Genomic DNA, 22,619 nt, shown 5'->3' with positions numbered 1-22,619 from the left:
GCGAGACTTCGTCTCAAAAAAAAAAAAAAAAAAAAAAAAAAAAATCCACTAGGAGGAAAAACATATGAAATGTTGTCCCAGAAAGTCATATGGTTAGCCTCTGATACCTCTAAAGCCAATTTGTATCATCTTCCCACTGAAATTTAAGGAGCCAACTTGAAAATAATATTTCCAAAGGCCATTCTAAAACTGGTAGCCCTGGGTGCTTCCTCTGGGGTTCTGTATTTCAGCTCATACCTTTCTCTGTCATCTATAGAAAGAATATTTTTAAATATGAAAAGAAATGGAAAAATTCAAACTAGGGGGAAATGAAAGCTACATGATCACTTTTTCATAACATCCTAATTTTGCTGTCTTTTTTGAGTAACGAGATCATTGCAGTTGTTTTATGTGTTAAATTATTCAATGAAAGAAGGCAGTAATGTGTACATTTGTCTGTATTTTCCCTCTATTTTGTGTGTCAAACCTTAGACTGTTACTAAAGGTCCTATTTCCAGCAAACCCAGAAACCAAGGCTAAAAGAAAATGAAAGCCATTCAATCATTATCCAAGCTGATAATGATATCCTTTGTCTGTTGCCTCCTATGATATATTAATACTGTTGCTAGGAGTAACAATGTTTCAAGAAATTTCATCCCTGATGATACAATATAATTCCTGTGAAAAGCATTTTATTGCGACAGAGCGAGACTCCGTCGAAAAAAGAAAAAAAAAAATTTATTAGGAAATCCAATCTCTTCTTACTTATAAGCATGAAGCTTTCTTTTAAACAAAGGTCTTGTCATTCTACCATTGCTGAAGGCAGTTTTCTAATTATCTTGCTGTGTTTTCAAGTATTCACGTGTAATATCTGTTAACTGAGTTGTTTAAGAGCCCTTCACGTTGTCCTTTTTGAAAACAATGGAAAGAATGGTTTCTAATTAAATAAAATAAGTAGGACGCAGGTACTAAAAGCAGCTCTATGTTTAATAAGATTTCACGTTCAAATCACAGTACTCACTCCGCATGAATCACTGTAAATACAGGTGAAGCGAAGGTATCATTTGAATCCAATAGCTATCACCACTTCCACTAGTCAGTGGCAGATAATAATCATAGTGTGCAAGTAATGAAAGCCAGCTAAAATTTGTGTTATCTTTAATGATGCTGTCAATAGCATTGATTGCTACCAGCTTGAATGAGACTCCTTAATTCCACTTCTGATTCTTCCATTTCCACAGCCACCCTGTGACCTGCATCATCATCAACTATTCACTGTTCCTCATCTTCTCAGCACATAGACTTGGCAGTATGCTCCTCCAGGTCCTTTCCTGTAGAGCACTGTAGCAAAAGGGGGATCTGTATAAACCCATAAACCCATTTTGATTGCCCCTGCTTAGAATTTGGAGTCAGCATGGTGTGTTAGAAAGACAGTAGGAGCTACTGGCTCTGCCTTTGGTCTCAGGCTCTTTCTACATGACGTAGGCCAAGTTTTCTAACTTCTCTGCATCTCATTTTCCTCTTTTCTAAACTGAGAAGTGGGATCCTGTGAAATATACATTGAAAATAATGGCAAAAACCATAATTTCTTTTGCACCGATCTGATAGTTCTGAAATGTCTATTATCTTATAATATATATATAAAATATATATAAATATAATGTATAAAAATATATATATATATATTTTTTTTTTCTGATACTTACTGCCTCACAACATAAGTGCAAACTGACCTTCAAACTGGGCTTTAAGACAGCCAAGTATTTTGGCCCCAAGATACATCTTGCAAAATTCTTTATTTGAAAAAAATACCAAAAGTTCAAGGTAGAAAAATTATATATAATCCCACTAATTTCAAAATATGTATGTAAATTAAAGCTTCCCACCTCTCCCTTCTGATCTCTGTTAACAGCATGGTGGATATTCTTGCCAACTCCATTCTAGCAACCACCTTATGAACAGTGGTCTGGCAAGGGCTGTGCTGACAGTGTGACTAGCATCACCCAGCGTTGTTCTGAACACACTTATGCAACTCTTAGTGGCAACTCTATGATTACTTTTCCAAAGTGGTTTGATGGTTTAATATGTCCATTTTGAAAAACTTTGTCATCCTTTAAAAAAATGTAAAGACGTAAACACAGTAAACACTGGCATTGTAATGGCTATTACTTTGTCAAGTTGGTAGACAGCAGGGACAATGATAAGAGAAGAGAAGGGAGAAAAAAGAGAAGAGATGAGAAAAGACTGTGTAAGGACATACCCCGACTCATTTTGAAAGAAAATATGAAAGCAACATCGGGGACAGGTCTATATCTGAGAAGTGTATGAGATGCTTAACATTTTTTAAAAATTTATATTCATTATGCATTACTCATTGCATATTCTGACTAAGAATTATTTGCCAAGGCCTAGTTTACAGTGAAACAATGTTTTTTCACAGGATATATAATATTTTATGGGCAGCACTGAATTCAGTCTTTCTGCGTAGTTAGATGATATATATTTCCCAGCAGGAAAGAGTTATTAAATAAGAATGATGAATCAGTTGTGCTTCAGAAGTCCCACTGTAAAAATTACCAGTTTAAGTCTGAGCCTTGGGGATTAATGGGTGAGTGATTTAATGAAACCTGCAGTACCTAAGGGAAATAATCTCTCTATTCATACATTAAGTTAACCTGATTTTTCTTACCTTCAGCAACTAAGATGACCTGAAGGCTTGAGGAAAAACTCAAGTTTTCATGGAGTAAGCAAACTTAGCCCTTCCTATTTCTGGAAGCCCCTTAGTCTCCTCCCACTCTGTACTTTGCTCATGGTGTTCCTTCTACTTCCATTGTTATTGCAAATCCTGAAACTGCTCCCCCTCCTGGACAACCTGCATTTACCGTCAAAATTCAGGATCATAGATTAGTACCTGAAGAATAATATTAATTAACTCCACCATCATCTCTACTACTATTCAGAATCAGTAGCTCACTCTCTTGGGTTGCTGAACCTTTAGTAATAACCTCTTGTTGATAAATTATTCTTCCTCACAGTATTTTCTTCTTCTTAAGGATGTAGAGAGTGTCCAGAGTCTCTGCATTTTCAATCTCCAGCAAAACATTGTACCTGGCAGATGAGAAGAGTCCAGAAATATTTGTGAATTTAATGTAACATAGGAAAATATGGAAACCTAGTGAGAGACGGTTTGCTTTAGAAACATACATGACAACCTCTATCCACTTTTCTTTCCTAATCTTAGGTTCAAGTGACCTCGATCCTTCGATGATATTGGACACAGGAGAGATCATTGATACAGGATCTGATTATGAAGATCAGGTAATTAAAATCTAAAAATAGTTCTTTATTTAAATGTTTTTAAGTTGAACCTTTGTTTTATGAAAATTTGAATTATAAAAACGCATTTTGTGAAATATATACAGATAACTGATAACATATTACGTGATAAATTACAGTAGTCTACAGCTTTCATTCACTAAGTTTGGCTTCTTGACGCTCCCTTATCCAAAGATCCAAAACACAGTGAATTAAAGAAAGGTTTATCATCGAAAGTTAACATGGGATAGAAATGAGGTTCTCTTGCCCAAGAATTTGCCTGTGTCTCTATCCCTTCCCACTAATAAACTAATAATATTTACTGAGCATCAGCTACAGGTTCAGGGCTCTGCTATTTTATTGCTAACTGTATTAGTCCATTTTCAAGCTGCTGATAAAGACATACCAGAGACTGGGCAGTTTATAAAAGAAAGAGGTTTAATGGAGAACTCACAGTTCCACATGACTGGGGACACCTCACAATCATGGCAGAAGGCAAGGAGGAGCAAGTCACGTCTTACATGGATGGCAGCAGGCAAATGGAGAACTTGTGCAGGGAAACTCCTGATTTTGAAACCATGGGATCTTGTGAGACCCATTCAGTATCAGAACAGTATGGAAAAGACCCGCCCCCATGATTCAGTCATCTCCCACTGGCTCCCTCCCACAACTTGTGGGAATTATGAGAGCTACAAGATGAGATTTGGGTGGGGACACAGAGCCAAACCATATCACTAACCTGTGGAAGGGAATGATGACCAAGGAAAGCACAGCCAATAAGTTAAATACATTTTCTCTTTAAATAAAACTGAAGACATTTTTCTGGGTCATTTTCCTCTCAGCAGAACTCCTCTCTCTGCTGCTATATTTTAATGAACCAAAATAGTTGGCAAATGAGCCAACCCCCTAATTAGGCTTTATTTTTAAAAAAGAAAAATGTACAAAACTTTCTTCTGCCTCTCATCAGTGCTCCTCAGCAATGGCTAAAAGCCAAGTGAACATGTTCTTGGGGGAAGTTTTGTTCCCATCTTTAACTAATATTCATCACAAGTAAAGCAAACAGATCTGGCCAATGTCCCCATGTAATGGCTGGCTGTATATTTCATATACATATTCAGAAGCTATTTTCTTGAGTATAAAGTTCTTTCCTTATAGCACAAAGAAAGAAGATGATGTTGGCACGTGCTATAATAGCTACACATGTTTATAGTAATTTTTAACATCTATTAAGCACTTACTACATGCAAAATGTTGTGCCGAGTTTCTTATATTAACTCACCAATTCTTCACAACATCTCTAGAAAGTAGGAATTATTATCTCTATATCACAGACAAAAAAAGAGGGACTAGAAGAGTAATTTACCCAAGGTTATATAAATAGTTTCACAGTAGGGATGTGAATTTAGGGCACATTCTCTAGCATACTCAAGACTGGGCAATTTACAAAAGAAAGAGGTTGTACTGCATCTGCCACAAGGTACTGCTTTCCATCCTAGCCTCCAAAGACAGGCCATTCAATGATATGTATTTGGAGCCTTTTCAGTTGCGGACCCATAAGACCCCAGCAGAGGCTAATGTAAAACAACTACTTACAATCTAAAATTACAGACTGCACAAAGAAATGATCCACAACAAGGAAGTCAGCTAGTTAAAGAAATGGAAGACTCCACATCCCCAAGAACTAGAAAGAACAGAAAAATCTAAAAGAAATCATAGTATAAGGATATCCAAAATATTGAAAGGGAAGATTAGCAGCCATGAAACAAATACATGAACAAATGGAAAAAAAGAAAGAAAAGGGGAAGAAACAGGCATTATAGGCACATACAAAAATATTGTCATTGAAATAGAAATTCAATTAACAGTTGAATAGTAGACTAGATGCAGCTAAAAAGGGACTTAATGATAGAGTAGAGGAAATTGCCATAGAATAAAACACAGAGCTAAATAGTTGTCAAATATGAGAAAGAACTTAGGAGACATCAAGGATAAAATGATTGGTTCAACATATTCTAAAAGGAATTCCAGAACGAGAGAATGGAGGGGATGGAGCCAAGGTTATATTTTAACAGATAATAGTTGAGAATTTTACAGAGATGAATAAGACAAGTCCCAGTCCCAAGATAGAAGGAACATATCCAGTCCTGAGCAGGATTTTTTTAAATCCTCATCTATTCTTTTTTCATTTAGTCATTCAACAAGTATTAATTGGACACCGACTGTGTAACAGTTTCTGTTTAGGCACTTAGAATATAATTACATAAAACAAGCAAGGGCTGTTGTGGCAAGGAGTTAACATCAGAGTGGGGAAGACAGAGAGTAAACAATAAACATAGTAAATCAGTCAGTTTTCTACACTGTCAGAGGTGATAAACTCTATGAGAAAAGAAAGTAGAACAGGGTAACGGGGTTAGGAATGCTGGGGGAGGAACAGATTACCGCATTAATCAGGATGGTCTGTATTAAATGGTATGCCCTCATTAAAGAGGTGAGATTTGAGCAGTGACTTAAAATATAAATCATCAGAAGATGGAAGAGAAACCTAAAATATTAAAAGTGAAAATATAGTGTTACAGCTCTTTTAGAATTTGTCTAGCAGGTTTTCTAGTTTTTGCTGGAAAGCCCAGAAAAAAAAAAAATTCTTTTAAAAAACTAAAAAGTGAAAATGTAATTCCTATAAAGGAATGACAATTTTGTTTGCAGCAGATTAAATGAAACAAAAGCTTGCATTTATTTAGCACCTATTCTAAACCAGGAATGTGTTTTATGGTTTACATGCATTATTGCTGATCCTTACAATAACTCAGGAAGTAAGCTCTGTTAATCCCTAATTTACTGCCAAGGAAATTGAAGCTCACAAAAGTTAGCTGACTTCCCAAGACCATAAAGCTAGCAAGCTGTAGAGTCAGGAATCAAACTTTGATTTGGCTGGCACCAAAATCTATTCTCCACTTTCCCCACTCCAATAAAGCCATTAACAAGATCGCTAGTAATCTTTTGCCAATTCCAGTTAACCCTTTTTAGTTATCTTTCTTGACCTTTGCTGCATTTGACACTGTATACTAGGGATCACCACACTTCTTCTGCAAAGGACCAGATAATGTAAATATTTTAGGCTTTGTGGGCCCATATGGTATTTGTTGCATCTACTCAAACTCTGCCATCGTTGAGCAAAAGCAGCCATAACAATATGTAAATGAATGTGGCTTTGTTGCAGTAAAACTTTATTTGTGGATACTGAAATTCAAATTCCATATAATTTTCATGTCATTTATTTTGACCATTTAAAAATGTAAAATTCATTCTTGCTGAAAGGTCGTATAAAAATAGGCAGCAGGGTGCATTTGACTTCTGTCGTGAACCATTCCCCCATTCCTGACATTCTTTCCATTAACTTTCAATATTTCTAGAGCTTTTAATACTGGTCTGTGTACTTCATATTTATTACCTCATTTTATCCTCAGACAACTATATTATTATTATCCCAATTTTACTGATGAGGAATCTGAGGCACAGAGAAATTAAGAATTTTACCCAAGGTCACACGGTTGACAAGAGGTAAAGCCAGGATTCAAAAGGTAGAGCTAGGATTCAAATCCAGCTGTGTGACTCCAGATCCAAGAGCAGGAAAGATAGGCTAGTTTGTGCTGGTATAATTAATAAAACTCAAAATCTGAGAACTTTCCTTCCAGAGTTCCTTTTACATGTGACCTCCAAAGGGATAATGGATGGGAAGGAGAACTTGAGGAAGATTCACCTGCATTTAATTGCACATTACCTCATCTCACATTCAGTAGCAACCCTAGTCACTGGCTCTACCTAGTTGCAAAGAGGCTGAGAAATGGAGCTTATTTATGTGCCCAGGAAGGGAGAGATGGACTTGGTGAGCACCAAGCCAGTCTCAGCCACAAAGCTTCTGCTCCTAACCACAGGCTGCGGCACCTGCCTCCATGTGATCCCTCCCTCTTAGTTCTCGCTTCATTCATTCTTGGTTTCCTTGCTGAACTCCTCTCCATCAATCCATTATTTAACTGTGGACACTCGCCAGCATACTGACCATGGCCCCTTCTCTCCTAACTGCACATGTTCTCCTATGAGAGGCTCAGTCACATGGTTTTGACTTCACTTAGAGCTTCCTGGTGAGCTCCTGTTGCATATGTCTGACTACTAAGTAACACCAGTTGGATTTCCCATGTGCGTCTTGAATTCAACATGTCCAAAACCATGCTCACCATCTTCCCCCACAAAATCTGTTCTCCCTTCTGTTCTTCCTATTTCTGTGAATGATACCACCATTCTCCAGCTGCCCAAGCCAGACACAAGGGCGTCTTCCTAGCCTCCTTCCTTTCTCTCTCTTCCTACATCAGTTTGATCAGAAGCTACTCAGTTCTCCTCTGCAGGAGTTGCTGCTCCCACTCCACTGCACGTGCTTTGGTTCACACTCTCAGCCTTCCTCCCTGGGACCATGGGGCCAGCCTCCTAACCAGTCTCCTTCCCTCAGTCTGCTCACCCATCAAATTATCTTCCTGAAAGCACATACAATCATGGCATTCCATGGCTTAAAACTTTTCTGGGCTCTTCATCGATTTCAGAATTAAACTGGAATCTCTTAGAAGATTCATAGAAACTTTCAAATCTGAATATGACCACTACATTTTTCTCCAAACTCATCCATTGCCAGTTATCAAAACACACTGACTGCTCCAGCCACACAAAGCCATTCTCAGTTCCCTCCAATGGATCATGTTTGCACAGTCCCTTTTCTTTATATGGAAGCTTCCCCAACCCTATTGCTTCTGTCTCATGTGACCTCTACTCATGCAACATCAGGATCAAGCTTCCCCTCTGGGAAACACTTCTCTTGTCACAGGATTGGTTCACCTTCTCAGGGGGCCCATGATACTCTGTGGTGTAATGTTACCTTGCATTTCAGGTACTCTGTTCTGCTCTCTGTATCCTCAGTGCCTGCCATGGAGCCTGGCGTATGGCATACGCTCAATAAATGCCCATTTGTTTAAAGCCAAGAACATGAATTCCAGTTCTTCTACTTAATATGTGATGTTTTTATCTTACGGAGCCCCTTTTGAGCCTCAATTTTCCCTTCGAGAAAATGGTGGTGACAATCCCTCTTAGAAGTACTGTTGACTGGGCACAGTGGCTCACGCCTGTAATCCCAGCACTTTGGGAGGCCGAGGCGGGTGGATCATGAGGCCAGGAGATCGAGACCATCCTGACTAACATGGTGAAACCCTGTCTCCACTAAAAATACAAAGCAAAAACAAAAAATTAGCCGGGCATGGTGGAGGGCATCTGTAGTCCCAGCTACTCAGGAGGCTGAGGCAGGAGAATGGCGTGAACCCGGGAGGCAGAGCTTGCAGTGAGCCGAGATCACGCCACTGCACTCCAGCCTGGGAGACAGTGAGACTCCATCTCAAAAAAAAAAAAGAAGTACTGTTGTCAGAGGTAGGGAGTGCAGGGTACCTTGTACAGAACAAATGCTGCATAAATGTGAGTTCCCTACCCTCCCTCCTTCAAATATGACTGAACTTTTCAAGATAGCCTTCTATAGCTGACAGAGGCCACCACTTCTTCAACTAAGTGAATGCCAGTTGTCTGAGCACTTCTGATTCCTGGACCAGCATGTGAGGCACTTAGAAGTTGCTGCTCTATCCTAACAACCAGTAAAAAGCTGAACAACTGAAAAATAAACAATCACTCTTAGATCTGTCAGAGAAGTGAGGTTACAGGACAAACCATTGCACCAAAGATTGGAGAGACAATCAGAGAATCACAGCTTACCCAAACAGAAACCCACAAGCAAAAACGTCTGTGGAAGCCTGTACCAGGGCTGGAAACACTGAACAGTGACAACAGCTGGAGGTTCAGTGTGGACAATATGAGAGTTAAAAATCCCAGAGAGATCCAGTCATGGGACCCCACACTTCTGTAAGTTTTACCTCCAGGAGCTTTGCCAGGTCCTCGCAATGAATATCTGGAAAAATCCCCCTCAGTCTTCTGGCAGTGGGAGGAAAAAAAAAAAAACATTTTGAAATATGCTAAAGCATTCTGTTCTTCTTAACAGGGCCTACCCTCAGAAGAAACTATTTTACCAGGGCCTAACGTTCCTAGAGCAAGAGAAAATCCAACTCTAGCCCCCTCTAGCCATCCTGTCCCACCCAAAGGGAGAAGAAGTATCGAGAAGCACTGGCGAAGTTCACAGTCCAGGGCCACAGACTCACCAAAAAACTGAGACCTAATTATAGGACTGTAGAACAATTCCCCGGCCCCATACTTTATCACAGCATTACTAAAGGTTATTTACTGTAGTTCCTTTTATTCAGTATATCATGTCCATCTGTCAAGGAAAAATTACAAGGTATGTCAAAAGGAAAAAACATTATTTGAATAGACTGACTAAGCATCAGAACCAGTCATATATGGCAGGAATGTGGGATTATCAGACCAGGAATATTTTATTTTATTTTTTAGAGACAGAGTTTTGCTCTGTTGCCCGGGTTGAAGTGCAGTGGCATGATCATAGCTCACTGCAGCCTTGAGCTCCTCAGCTCAAGCAATCCTCTTATCTCAGCCTCTTGGGTAGCTAGGACTACAGATGTATACCACTATGCCTGGCTAATTTTATTTTTTGTGTAGATGAGTCTTGCTGTGTTGCCCAGGATGGGAATTTTTTTAAACTATGATTAATATGCCAAAGACTTTAATGATAAAAAGTAGACAACATGTAAGAACAAATGGATAATGTAAGCAGAGAAGGAAATTCTAACACAGAAGCAAAAAGAAACTCTACAGATCAAAAACACTGTAATAGAGATGAAGAATGCCTTTGATGGGTACATTTAATAGACTGCCCATGGCTGGGGAGACAATCTCTGAGCTTCAGGATATGACAATAGAAACTTTCAAGACTGAAAAACAAAGGGAAAGACTGAAAAAACAGAACTGAATATCTGAGAAATGTAGGACAGCTACAAAAGATGTGACATATGCATAACGGGAATACCAGAAGGAAAAGAAAGAGAGTAATGAACAGAAGCAATATTTGAAGCAACATTAACTGAGAATTTCCCCTAGATTAATGAACAACACCAAACCACAGATCCAGGAATCTCAGAAAATACCAAGCAGGATAAATGCCCCCAAACAAAAGGCTTTTATAGTCAAACTTCAGAAAATCAAAAATAGAGAAATAAATCTTGAAAGAAGCCAGATTTTTAAAATGCCTTACCTGTAGTAGAGTGAAAATCAAAATCATTTTTACTTTCTTTTCAGAAACTTTGCATGCAAGAAGAAAATGGAATAAAATATTTAAAGTGTTGAAAGGGGGGAATAAAGCACCAACCTAGAGTTCTGTACTCGACAAAGTTATCCTTCAAAAATAAAGGAGAAAGAGAGACTTTCTGAGATCAACAAAAATTGGGAGAAATTGTTGCCAGCAGACATGCCTGGCAAGAAATGTTAAACCAACTTCTTTAAAGAAACGAAAAATGACATAGGGCCATGCGTGGTGGCTCACACCTGTAATCCCAGCATTTTGGGAGGCCAAGGCAGGCAGATTGCTTGAGGTCAGGAGTTTGAGACCAGCTTGGCCAACATGGTGAAACCCCATCTCTACTACAAATACAAAAAATGTTAGCCAGGTATGGTGGTGCACACCTGTAGTCCCAGCTACTCAGGAGGCTGAGGCAGGAGAATTGCTTGAACCCAGGAGGCAGAGGTTGCAGTCAGCCAAGATCATGCCACTGCACTCCAGCCCAGGCAATAGAGCAAGACTCCGTCTCAAACAAAAAAAAGAAAAGAAAAGAAAAGAAAAATGACATACTTCAGAAACTCAAATCTATATAAAGAAAGGAAGAGCATGAGAGAATACATGAAGGTAAAATAAAGACATTTTTCTTATTCTTAATTGATCTAACAGATGAGTATGTTCAAAATAATAGCAACAATATATTTAATTATATATGCTTATGATTCTGTATGCATGTTTATGTATAAGTGAAATAAATGAGAGCAACGATACAGAGAACAGAAGGGAGGAATTAGGAATGTTTTGATATTACAAGGTACTTTCACTACCCATGAAGCAGTAGAGTGTTATTTGAAAGTGGACTTGAAATAGTTGCAAATGTTTATTGCAAATTCCAGGACAATCAATTTAAAAAGTGAGAAAAGAAGTATAAGTGGTGTGCTCATAAAGGAGAGAAAAAGACTCATAATGCTCAATTAAAACTACGAAAGGCAAAAAAAGTATGCAAGACAAAAATAGGAACAAAGAACAAAAGCAACAAATAGGAAACAGTAACAAATATGGTATATATTAATCCAAGTATATCAATAATCACTTTAAATTTCAGTGGTCTAAACACACCTATCAAATGACAGAGATTGTCAGAATGGATCAAAAAACAAGACCCCACTATATGTTGTCTACAAGAAACCCACTTTCAGTATAAACACACATATAGACTAAAAGTAAATAGAGAAAGATATACCATGAGTTGCTATGTTAATTTCAGAGAGAGCAGAATTTAGAGGAAATAAAGTTATCAGAGATTTTTTAAAGCATTACATAATGATAAAGAGGTTAATTCTCTAAGAGGACATAATAATTCTTAATATGTATGTGCGTAACAACTAAGCATCAAAACACATAAGGTAAAAACTAGTAGAATAGCAAGGAGAAATAAGTGAATTCACTATTATAGCTGGAGACTTCAACACTCCTCTATCAGAAATGGGTAGATCCAACCAGAAGAAAATCAGTAAGGATGTGGTTGAACTCAATAATACCACTAAACACCACCAGTCAACTGGATATAACTGACATCTATAGACTGCTTTATCTAACAACAACAGAATACACATTCTTCTCAAGCTCACATGGAATATTCACCAAGACTACATTCTAGGTCATAAAACATACCTTAACAAGTTTAAAAGAATATAAATCATACAGTGTCTGCTCTCAGACCACAGTCAAATTAAACTAGTATTCAATAACAGAAAGACAGAAAATCCTCTGTGATTAAACAGAACATTTCTAAATAACACTTGGGTCAAATAAAAAACCTACAGAGAAATGTTAAAATATTTTGAACTAAATGAAAATGAAAATTTAACAAAATTTGTGAGGTGCACCAAAAGCAGTGATAATGGGGAAATTTATACAATTGAATGCATATATTTGTATATACATTGAATTCGTGTATAAGAACAAAAGAAAAATTAAAATTAATAAAAGTCTCCACCATAGAAAACTAGAAAAAGAAGTCCAAAGTAAGCCAAAGAAAAAAACTAATAAGAATTAAAGCAGAAATCAATGAAATTATAAATACAAAATCAAAACAGAAAACCAACAAAACCAAAAGCTGGATCTTTGAAAAGAGCCATAAAATCAATGAGCCTCTAGCCAGGCTAACCGAGGGAAAAATAGAGAAACACAAATTATTATCAGAAATAGAAGATGAGAAATCACTACAGATCTCATGGACATGAAAGGGGTAATAAAGAAATATTATTAACAATGCTATGCCCACAAATTTGATATGGAATGGGCCTTCTTTGAAAGACACAGCCAAAACTCACACAAGAAGAAACAAACTATCTGCATAGGTATATATTATTAAATAAATTGAATCAATAACTAATAATCTCCCAAAACAGAAAGCTCTAGGTTCACTGGTGAATTTTACCAAATATTTAAGGAAGAAATCATACCAATTCTGTATCAGAAGATAGAAGCAGAGGGAATATTTTCTAACTCATTCTATGAACCATCCTCTATATACCAACACTAGACAAAGACATTACAAAAAAAGAAAACTACGGACCAATATCTTTATAAGTGCAGATGTGAAAATCCTCAACAACATATGTAAAATGCCTACAGCTATCATCATACTTAATGATGAGAAACTTGAAGTTTTCCTGCTTTTCTGCTAAGAAAAGAAACGAGGCAAGGATGTCTCCTTTCGCCATTGCTTTTCAGCATTATTCCTGGAAGTCCAAGCTAATGCAATAAGACAAGAAAATAAAAAGCATATGGATTAAGAAGGAATAAATAAAAGTGTCCTTGTTCATAGATGAACACATAAAGTGGGAATTCACTTATTACCACAAGGACAGAACCAAGCCATTCATGAAGGATCTGCCTCCATGACCCGAACACCTCTCATAGGCCACATCTCCAACAGGGGAGGTCACATTTCAACATGAGATGGGATGGGACAGAACATCCAAACCATATCAATGACAATGGCTTTTTAGATATAGCACCAAAGGTGTAATCCAGGAAAGAAAAAGTTCATAATCTGGACTCCATTAAAATGTAAAACTTCTGCTAATTGTCTGAGCAGAGTGTGTAGAGTTGCTGAACCCACACACTAAATCTGAAAATGACACCAGATTTATAAAGGTCACACCAAGGAAAATGTGTGCTGTTCCTCTTCTCTATATACTTTTTTGTTCATTGAAAATACCTGCTCAACACAGAGAAAACTATCACTTAGGTTCTCAAAGCCTGAAGCCGCACTTCTGCAGCTTCAGCTATCCAGGAGAACAATTACCCCAGCAATAATAGTAGGGATTTTTTTCCCATAGGACAAAAAGCCAAAACCAAAAACACCAATGAAGGTGATAGTCCAGGCCTTCCACTCCATCATTAGGCTTATTTGTACCTTTGTCCATTCAACCAGCTTCAAAGAAGGAGATGTGCAGCTTGTCTTCAGGCTTATGTTTTATCCAAGTTCTTAATCCCAGCCCTCCTATCTTACCTAGAACCTTGCTCCATTCAACATTATTGCTTTTTTTCCACAATGCTCTCATCTGAAAAGTATCCTTCTCTGTCTACTAACCCACCACCCCTACTTTTAGGAAAGAAGGGAGCCATCAACAGTGCCAAATATCATAGAAAGGCCAAGTAGGATATTATCTTTCCTCTCCCCTTCCTTTTATCATCTAATTTGGTAAAGAGAAGTCAGCTCTTTGATCCCATGTCCTCACCTCCCATTCTGCCCTACAAACCATCTTTATTTCCAGTTCTTACAATGTCTGGTCACTGATGACACTGATGACACTTCTGCTTTCTCACAACTCTTGCCTCCCTTGGCTTATGCCAGCACTATGGCCATTATTTCCTTGTATCTTCTCCCTAACATTGTTTCTCTTCCTCTGCCCTCTCTCTAAAGGTCGTGTTCACTAAGTTCCATCCTAGGACCTCTTATCTAATTACACAATGCTTCATCCAAGCTCATGCTTTCAACTTCACTAGTTTACTTATTTATTCAACTAAAATTGAGAAAATTCAATATGCCATACTCTATACGAGGTGCTGGGGATACAGTGTGGGCAAAAGATGGCACAGTTCCTGCTATCATAGAGCTTATAGTAGAAATAGACAAGAATAGAATAGTCAGAGGAATAAAGTTAAAACTGTCAAGTACTTGGGAGAATATGTGCATGGTGCTGTGTGTAGATGTGGTTGGTGAGGTGAGGAAAGGCTTCTCTAAGACAAGAGATTTTTTTTTTTTTTTGAGACAGAGTCTCACTCTGTTGCCCAGGCTGGAATGCAGTGGCAAGACCTTGGCTCACTACAAGCTGCAAGCTCTGCCTTCCAGGTTCACATCATTCTCCTGCCTCAGGCTCCCTAGTAACTGGGACTACAGGCACCCGTCACCACGCCCAGCTAATTTTTTGTATTTTTAGTAGAGACAGGGTGATTTCACCATGTTAGCCAGGGTGGTCTAGATCTCCTGACCTCGTGATCCGCCCACCTCAGCCTCCCAAAGTGCTGGGATTACAGGAGTAAGCCACTGCACCCGGCCGGCAAGAGATTCTTGAATTGAGATCTGAAAGATTGGTTGTAGGTAACCAAGTGTGTGGGAGAACAGGAAATGGGGAGAAGAGAAAGGGATGTTCAAAAAGAGGAAATAGCAGGATGAGGCAGGAAGAAGCATGGCATCCAAAAGAAGACCAGTATAGCTGGAGTGCAGATGAGCCTGGAAAGTAGGGCTTTGTAGAGCAGGTAAAGGGTTTTAACTTCATCCTAAGAGCAATAGGGAACCTTGAAGAGTTGGGGTTTTTGAGGAGGGAGGAGAGTGTGTTGACATAATTATATTTGTGTTTATTTTTTAAAACATTGTTCTGGCTGCAATGTGGAGAACACATTGGAGAAAAGCAATCTATGGGGTTCAAAAAAAAAAAAGGCATCTATGGAGTCCAGAGTGGGAGGCTACAGTGGTCCAAACAAGAGTTGATGGTGACACTGGAGTAAAAAAGAGGACAGAGAGAAAGAGGTGTATTTGAGAAGAACTTGTGACGAAAATCAACAGGACTTCATGTTGGAATGGATATGGGAGCCAACAGGGAGTGAGCTGCTGAAAATGACTTCTGGGCTTTCAACTTGTACAGCTGGGTAGACAGTGGTGGCATTCACTGAGAAAAGACGAGTTCTGTAAAGATAGGGCATGAGTGTAATTTTAGACATGCTGAGTTCAAAGTGCCTTTACACATCCAAGTAGAAAATTTCAGTGAGCAATTAAATATAAAGGTCTGGTGTTCAGAGGAAAGATCTGGGCTGGAAATACAAATTTATGAGCCTTTTTAATAATAGATAGGACCTGAATTTGTGAGTGGAGATGAGATAGAAAAAGAAAACAAAATTGAGAGGAGAAGAGGATCTATAGCTGAACACCAAGGAAATTTAAGGTCTTAGTAGAGAAAGGTGAAACAGCAGAAAGACGTAGAAGAAGCCATTAGAGAGATACGAGGAAAAATCAGTAGAATGTAGTGTTCCAAAAGTCAGAGAAAACAGTATTTCAGGACACAGGGAGTGCCAAATGTGGCTGAAAAGATAAGGAAGAGAGAGACTGGAAAATAACCATTGAATATACAAACACGGAGGAAATTGAGGACTTTACAAAGAGCTATAAAATGAAGACACTTAAGCATGTTTTAACTCACAGGAAAGGTCTACTTGTTTGTGAAAAGGAGAATATACAAGTACAAGAGAGGAAAGTCTATCTGAATGTGGTAGGACTGGGTTTTCCAGCCCTGGTGGAGAGACTGGCATGAGACCAAAAGAGTCTCATGTGGGTTAAGACAGAAGGAACATTGATAGGATAGGAGGATGGGTTTGTATATTTAATGGTGGGAAGTCAGTGAGTTCCTGTAAGATGACTTCCAGAGGCAAAGCCATCTGTTAAGATTTCAGGGTTTCAAGAGAGTAGAAGCCTGAACTGTTGTGAAATCTAGCAGGCAGTGTGCTAAGGAAACAAACAGGATTACCAAGCACTTCATTTGATATTAGTGAATTGAGAGCCCATTTGACATTAGTGACTAGAAATTTATTTTGACCAATCAATCATTTTCATTCCTTTAGCAAATGTTTATTGGGTGGCCTGAGGTGCCAGACACTCTTGTAGGTGCTATACTGAGTGTTGTGGAACTTCTAGCAGAACACAGAGAAGGTCAGTAATTTGGTTCACACAATGATGAAATTTTACCAAATATGTGCTTCAGAAAGACAGAGAGCAAAACATTAGCAGAGTATAAGTGGTAATGACCTGAGGACTCTAAGCAGTTTAGGAAGGAAGTGGGTAGAGAACAGCTAGGGGCCAATGCCCAAAAGCACTAGAAGCATATTTGACTTCTTTAAAAGTATAACTCTATGTCACTCTTTTAAATCGAGTGCTATCTCTTGATGTAAAAGAATATTTGATCCTAGCAATTTTGTCATTCTAACTAACAGAGAGGGAAATTCTCTAACAGAAAATGATATTTATTCAGAAATGGACATTGCAATAGGAATATGGGTGCCATTGTAAACTATGTGTGTATTCAGGGAGGTAAAGGAAGACAAAGGTTTTGTAAGAAAAAATGAGGAGGATTACATAATAGTTTTGAGATAATTGTCCTTGGCTACAAGGATAAGTAACAAAGGTGGTGTCAGTCCAAGTTTGGACAGGCAATTGCTGGGCAGATGTCCTCAGAGAAGTGTTTTTTGTGTAAGGTTGTGATGGCCTTTGCATGAAGTTGTGGTTTTTGCAGAATCTTTTGTGGTAGTTTTGTTATCAAGAACTTGTGTGTGAAAATCTTCCCTTTACGGCCTTCCCAAGCACCATTTTTCAGCTGTTTTTGGTTTTGTTTTTTTCTTGTTAACACACGTGACTCTATTTTGATTCTGATAACTTTCGCATTTCCCCCCTTTTGATCAAGATCTTTTTCTGAAAGTATCACCATTCAATCATCCTGTAGTTAGACTTTAATTGTCCCTTGGTGCCAGGATGTGTCCCAGGTTGTCGGTCTGGTCCCACATCAGAAGAAGTGATTGGTGAGTAGGAATCTGTGTCCAAAGCATTTTAGCCACATTTGAGCAACAACGGAGGCTTGAAGGAAATGGCTCTCAGGCTAAGTCTACCTGGAATTTATTGCTACATTCAGTTTTGTCTATTCCATAGTATTTTGGCCATGATCTCAAAGCACTGGGCCAGCATTATTCTATTAGGAGTTGTACTTCTGCAGAAATTTAACAAGAAACAGGTACAAGTTTTAAAAACAAAAATATAAAATAAAATTAATAGTAATATGATAAATCCAAGTTTGTGTAATGGTTTTGAGCCATGAATTCAGTCTTAAAGACAAACAATTGAATAAAGCAAATGATTATTGAGAATTAGATGACATCTGTTGTTACCGTGTGATCCATTTTAAAAATTCTGTGGATATGGGCCTCAACTTCCCCAGAGGAATTTACCCAAGTATAACATGTAGTATTAGCAGAAGTATAGACTTTTTTATTATTTAAACAATAGATACCTAAGAGGTCAGGTTCTTTTAAGTTATGAGCAGAAGCTACTGATTGTGAAATCTGAATTACATCATTATCTTGCCAAAGAAAAAGGTAAGCATAAGAAAGGAAAAAGTAAGAGGAGCAAGAGTCTCATTTTGATGGAGTGTCTTGGGAAACGCTGCCTACAGCATGAAGCCATCAGCTTCTCTTGGCCTGCAGTTTGAATTCTCTGCTATGGCATCGGGTGGATTGGTAAACTTTCTGTGTGGCACAAGACTTTTCCTTCTTTTTTCAGGTATGAGACTTGTCTCTTGAAATTTATATCAAGTTGTCTAGCTTCAGCTTCTAAGGCAGCAAGCACAGAGCAGTTTTTGCTCTTAGTTGGAGAGTTGCAGCCAAATATTGAAGAAAATTAGGAGAATTCAGGTTCTAATCAGGTCTACAGGTAGATGACAAGAACTTGAAAACAATCCACAGGGCCACAGCCTAATAATAGGTGTATTATAGTTTTTTTCTCTAGAAACATAACCTTTTCTCTCTATAGTCATCCTTATTTTTACCAAAGATAATCACAGTAAGACTAATTTGTTTGTAAAATAAGTTTAGTTTCATCAAATTTTGCCAGCAAGAATAGTGATTTTACCATGTAGTAATCTCAAACTTAACAACTTCCTGAGGGTAGGAAGCCAAACTAAAACTGACTTCAGACTTTATCTGTAGTACCTATAAACAATTTAAATATGACACTTTAGTCAAAACTTTGATGATAAAACCAATGTTTCCCCTTGTATCCCATAATAAAGAGAACAGATTCTTACCAAACTTAAGTAAACAATTGTATTGTCATGAATAGTTTTCACATTTTGGAGGGATCAGGTAGGAAGAAAAAGTAAATGCTTTCATTTTTGTTCACAAATGTTTACTTTACCAAGTGGCTATAAACTATAGATGGCTTAAGACGAAAAGTTTTCTTCAATCTGGAAAACAAAACATTGAGGAAAAGAACCAGCAATGTTTCAAATAAATAGGCTATAAAATTATTTTTATTGGTTCATTTAATTTCATGTAATTAATTTTTGTCCTGCTTGAGCCTGATTAGCAGTTCCATAAATTTATCAGTTTCTTCATTAGAGTTCTGAAAATTTTTATTTAGTACATAAATAATTTGTATTTACTATCTAATAACTTTGATCTTAAAGTTATTAGAAACTTATATTTAAGACTACTTCTTAGAGTCTTTTCCATGAATCTGATTATGTCTTTAGAAAAGAACTCAAACCAGTAACCATGGATGACAAAAAGATAGAAAACAACCATGGCTTAAAATTTGATGAAATCAGAAAAATAGAGTGCAAAGAAAAATAAATAAATAAATAAATAAATAAGTAAATAAATAAATAAATGAAGTTTGATGAAAGTTCATGATAACGAGAAATTGACAAGGAAATTTGGTTACTTTGCGGCATACAACATAATAAGAATTCTTACTGATATATTAGATTTCTAGGAGTTTTATATAATCTTGGAACATTCATATCAATAACATACTCATAAATGTAACTGAAAAAAGATCTAGCATCACTTATCATTTGACAATGCTTCCCACACACTTTACTAAATAAACCTAATCATTTAATATCTCTGTAAGATGAGAGATACAGTTTTTGAGGCTCTCCAGGGCCCAACTGGAAAACTCACAAAATTAGTTTTAGGTCAGAAAGATTAAATTTAGAACTTGATCCTAGGGAAGCCTTTCAAAAAATGTCAAGAGGCTGAAAACACTTGATCAAAATTGGATTACAGAAAGACTTCAAAAACAATACAGAAAGTTACATGAATATAAAACAAACAAACAAAAATCCTTAACCTTTCCAAAGCTCAGTTTTCCTAAGTAATCAAAATACATAATAAAGACAACAGGAAGCACAGGAACGTACAAAAATCTTCATCTTAGGCCATTTACCAAAAGGGGGAAAAAAAAGCTTCCTGCAATAGAATTGCTTCTTATGGGAAGCCTGTTTAAATAACCTGGAAGTCTAACCTGATGAAAACCTACTTGAATTTAATCAGACACAAGAAGAGTGTGTTCATTGTTATGAGTTTACATCATATCATAGAAGAAGTAAACAAAACTAGCACCTTGAGCTGAGGAATACATGGCTCTTAAAAAAAGTGAAAACATGGGGAATTGCCTGGTTACATGGAACAATTCAAACATATCAAGAAAAGCCAAGATTACAGAATCAAGATAAACTGGAGGGAAACATTGCTCTTCTAGGGCTTCAAGTCAAACATTTGAGCATCAAGTCACAAAAGCAGAGCTTGAAGTAGAGAAAAAAGTTTCAGCAGCTGACAAAAAGGTTGAAGGAGAGAGTTATCAACTTAGCCAAGCAGAAGATGAATCCTCCCAAGGAGGGACAGGAAGAGCAGAAGGCAGTATTGTATGACCTGCAAATCCTGTGCTGCAAGATACAGCAAAAATTGTACTTCTGAGATGTGAATCTGAAAAGCTTCAAGAGGAAAACTGCCTCAAGAAATGAAATTACCATCCTAAATGAAGAACGTAGCACATTTAATTTGAAACTAGGGAAAGTAAATAGAGACTGTAAAACAGAGGCTGGGTAATGGTGGCTCACACCTGTAATCCCAGCACTTTGGGAGGCTGAAGCCAGGGGATCATGAGGTCAAGAGATTGAGACCATCCTGGCCTACATGGTGAAACCCTGTCTCTATTAAAAATATAAAAATTAGCTGGGCATGGTGGCATATGCCTGTAGTCCCAGCTATTCAGGAGGCTGAGGCAGGAGAATCGTTTGCACCCAGAAGGCAGAGGTTGCAGTGAGCCAAGATCACGCCGGCACTCCAGCCTGGTAACAGAGCAAGACTCTGTCTCAAAAAAAAAAAAAAAAGAAAACAAAGACAAAAAACAAAGAAGCTGCAGTTTAGAAGATGACTGAAATTTTACAGAATTAAAAATCAAAGACTTTTATAAATTTTACTAAGAGCAGATTAATACTTCAAGAAAACTCTGTTTTTCTAATATAAGGAACCAAAATCTTAGTTTTATATCATAGTTGTAAATGAAGTTTTAACTTACAAACTAAATATGTATGTAATCAAAACTTAATTCTTAGAAAGACATACATAATTCCCTTTTATTTATAGCAAACTTGATTACACAGAAAACTTCTTTTATAAAATTCATCCCTCACAAACCTTTCACGATCTGCACAGACCTTTGATGACATGCTTAAGTCATTAATTTTGTCCTGTACTTTCACTTTTTAAAATAACAAGTCACCTTAGGATAAAATTTTGCTTTCCTTGTTCCCTTATTATTTTGAAAACTTATTCTCTTCTAACATTCCATGCCAAAAATACATCTTCACACTTACAACTTTCTTCACATCTCTGTTTCCTACTTACTGGTTCCTTTCTGTCTTGTGTCTATTTCCTTTCTAAATTCATATTTTGAAACAATCTTTAAATAACCTCTAAATTAGACAAATTTTTCTTTTTCTCAACAAAGAACATATTTTTATCCCTTTCTTATCACTTTTCCTGCCAAAAACATATTTTACTTTTATTGGTATGCTTTGTATGCAGAATTATATATATTAATTAAAATTCAAACTCTTAGTAACATTAATTTCTAATGAAAGTGTAAGAAGCAAGAAATTTTGAACTGTTCCATATCAGTATTTTATAGATAAGAATGATTTTATTATTTTGCAAACATGTTTCCTCATAATTTTAATGTGTATTAATGAACCCAAATATATTTGTTTTTCTATAAAATTTAAGAAGCCAAGAACAGACTTATATTTATGTTCAGCAATTCGTTTCAATATTTTATCTTATTTTGAAATGACCCAGGTACTTAATAAGTATCTGTTACTTAATTTAACATAACTTTAAGATTTTAAGTTATCAAAAAGATTTTTTGAAACTAAGAAGAATTCATTTATAAATGATTATGCCATTTAAGTTCACGTAATTTATTTTTAACAACTATAACTATGTAACTTATGAAAACTAAGATATTAGACAAGGCTAGTAATTATTTCAGGCTATTTCCTTGTTAGCCATTTTTATAGGCTGTGACTATTAAGCATTCCTCACCCAACTAAGAACCGTAAAGTTAAATACTTCAGTTTCTTGCCAATAATTCAGAAAATATAGCTGCTTTCATTAAATCAACAATATTAAATAAGTATTACTTATTAAGGAGTTACATAAACAAAGATCATTCTCTTTTTAGGGTGGATTCATAGTTCTATGACATTCATGTCAAACACTGACTCCTTAAAATATCTAGCCAAGATAAATGTAAAACTGCCTGAGCAGTAAACTCAGGCACAAATGTATGCTGACAATTCTTAAGACCTTTCTGTCTTTATTTTATCAACAATTTTAAAATCAGTTTACTTATCAAACATTTACCCAAGTCATGTGAACTTAAAAACTTTCAAGTGACTATTATGTTTTTGATAAAGTACTTGATTGAAGTGCTTAATTT

At 36.9% G+C, this 22,619-nt stretch overlaps 1 protein-coding gene and 1 non-coding gene across 3 annotated transcripts in view; both read left to right on the top strand.

Moving 5' to 3' along the window:
- The window catches only part of LOC105482680 (adenylate kinase 5), a 292,348-nt gene that overhangs the window by 138,408 nt on the left and 131,321 nt on the right, over positions 1–22,619 (top strand). For both annotated transcript variants that reach the window (XM_011742912.3, XM_011742910.3), the window contains exon 8: positions 3,221–3,297. In XM_011742912.3, the coding sequence (XP_011741214.1) occupies positions 3,221–3,297 (77 nt within the window). The remainder of the gene's footprint in view (positions 1–3,220; positions 3,298–22,619) is intronic.
- LOC112426893 (U7 small nuclear RNA) lies at positions 5,860–5,921 on the top strand. Its single transcript, XR_003018285.1, has one exon. It is a non-coding gene; the product is annotated as a U7 small nuclear RNA (small nuclear RNA).

Source organism: Macaca nemestrina, chromosome 1 (assembly GCF_043159975.1).
Source record: "Macaca nemestrina isolate mMacNem1 chromosome 1, mMacNem.hap1, whole genome shotgun sequence".
Taxonomy (NCBI): domain Eukaryota; kingdom Metazoa; phylum Chordata; class Mammalia; order Primates; family Cercopithecidae; genus Macaca; species Macaca nemestrina.
This window is presented reverse-complemented; position numbering and strand designations above follow the sequence as displayed.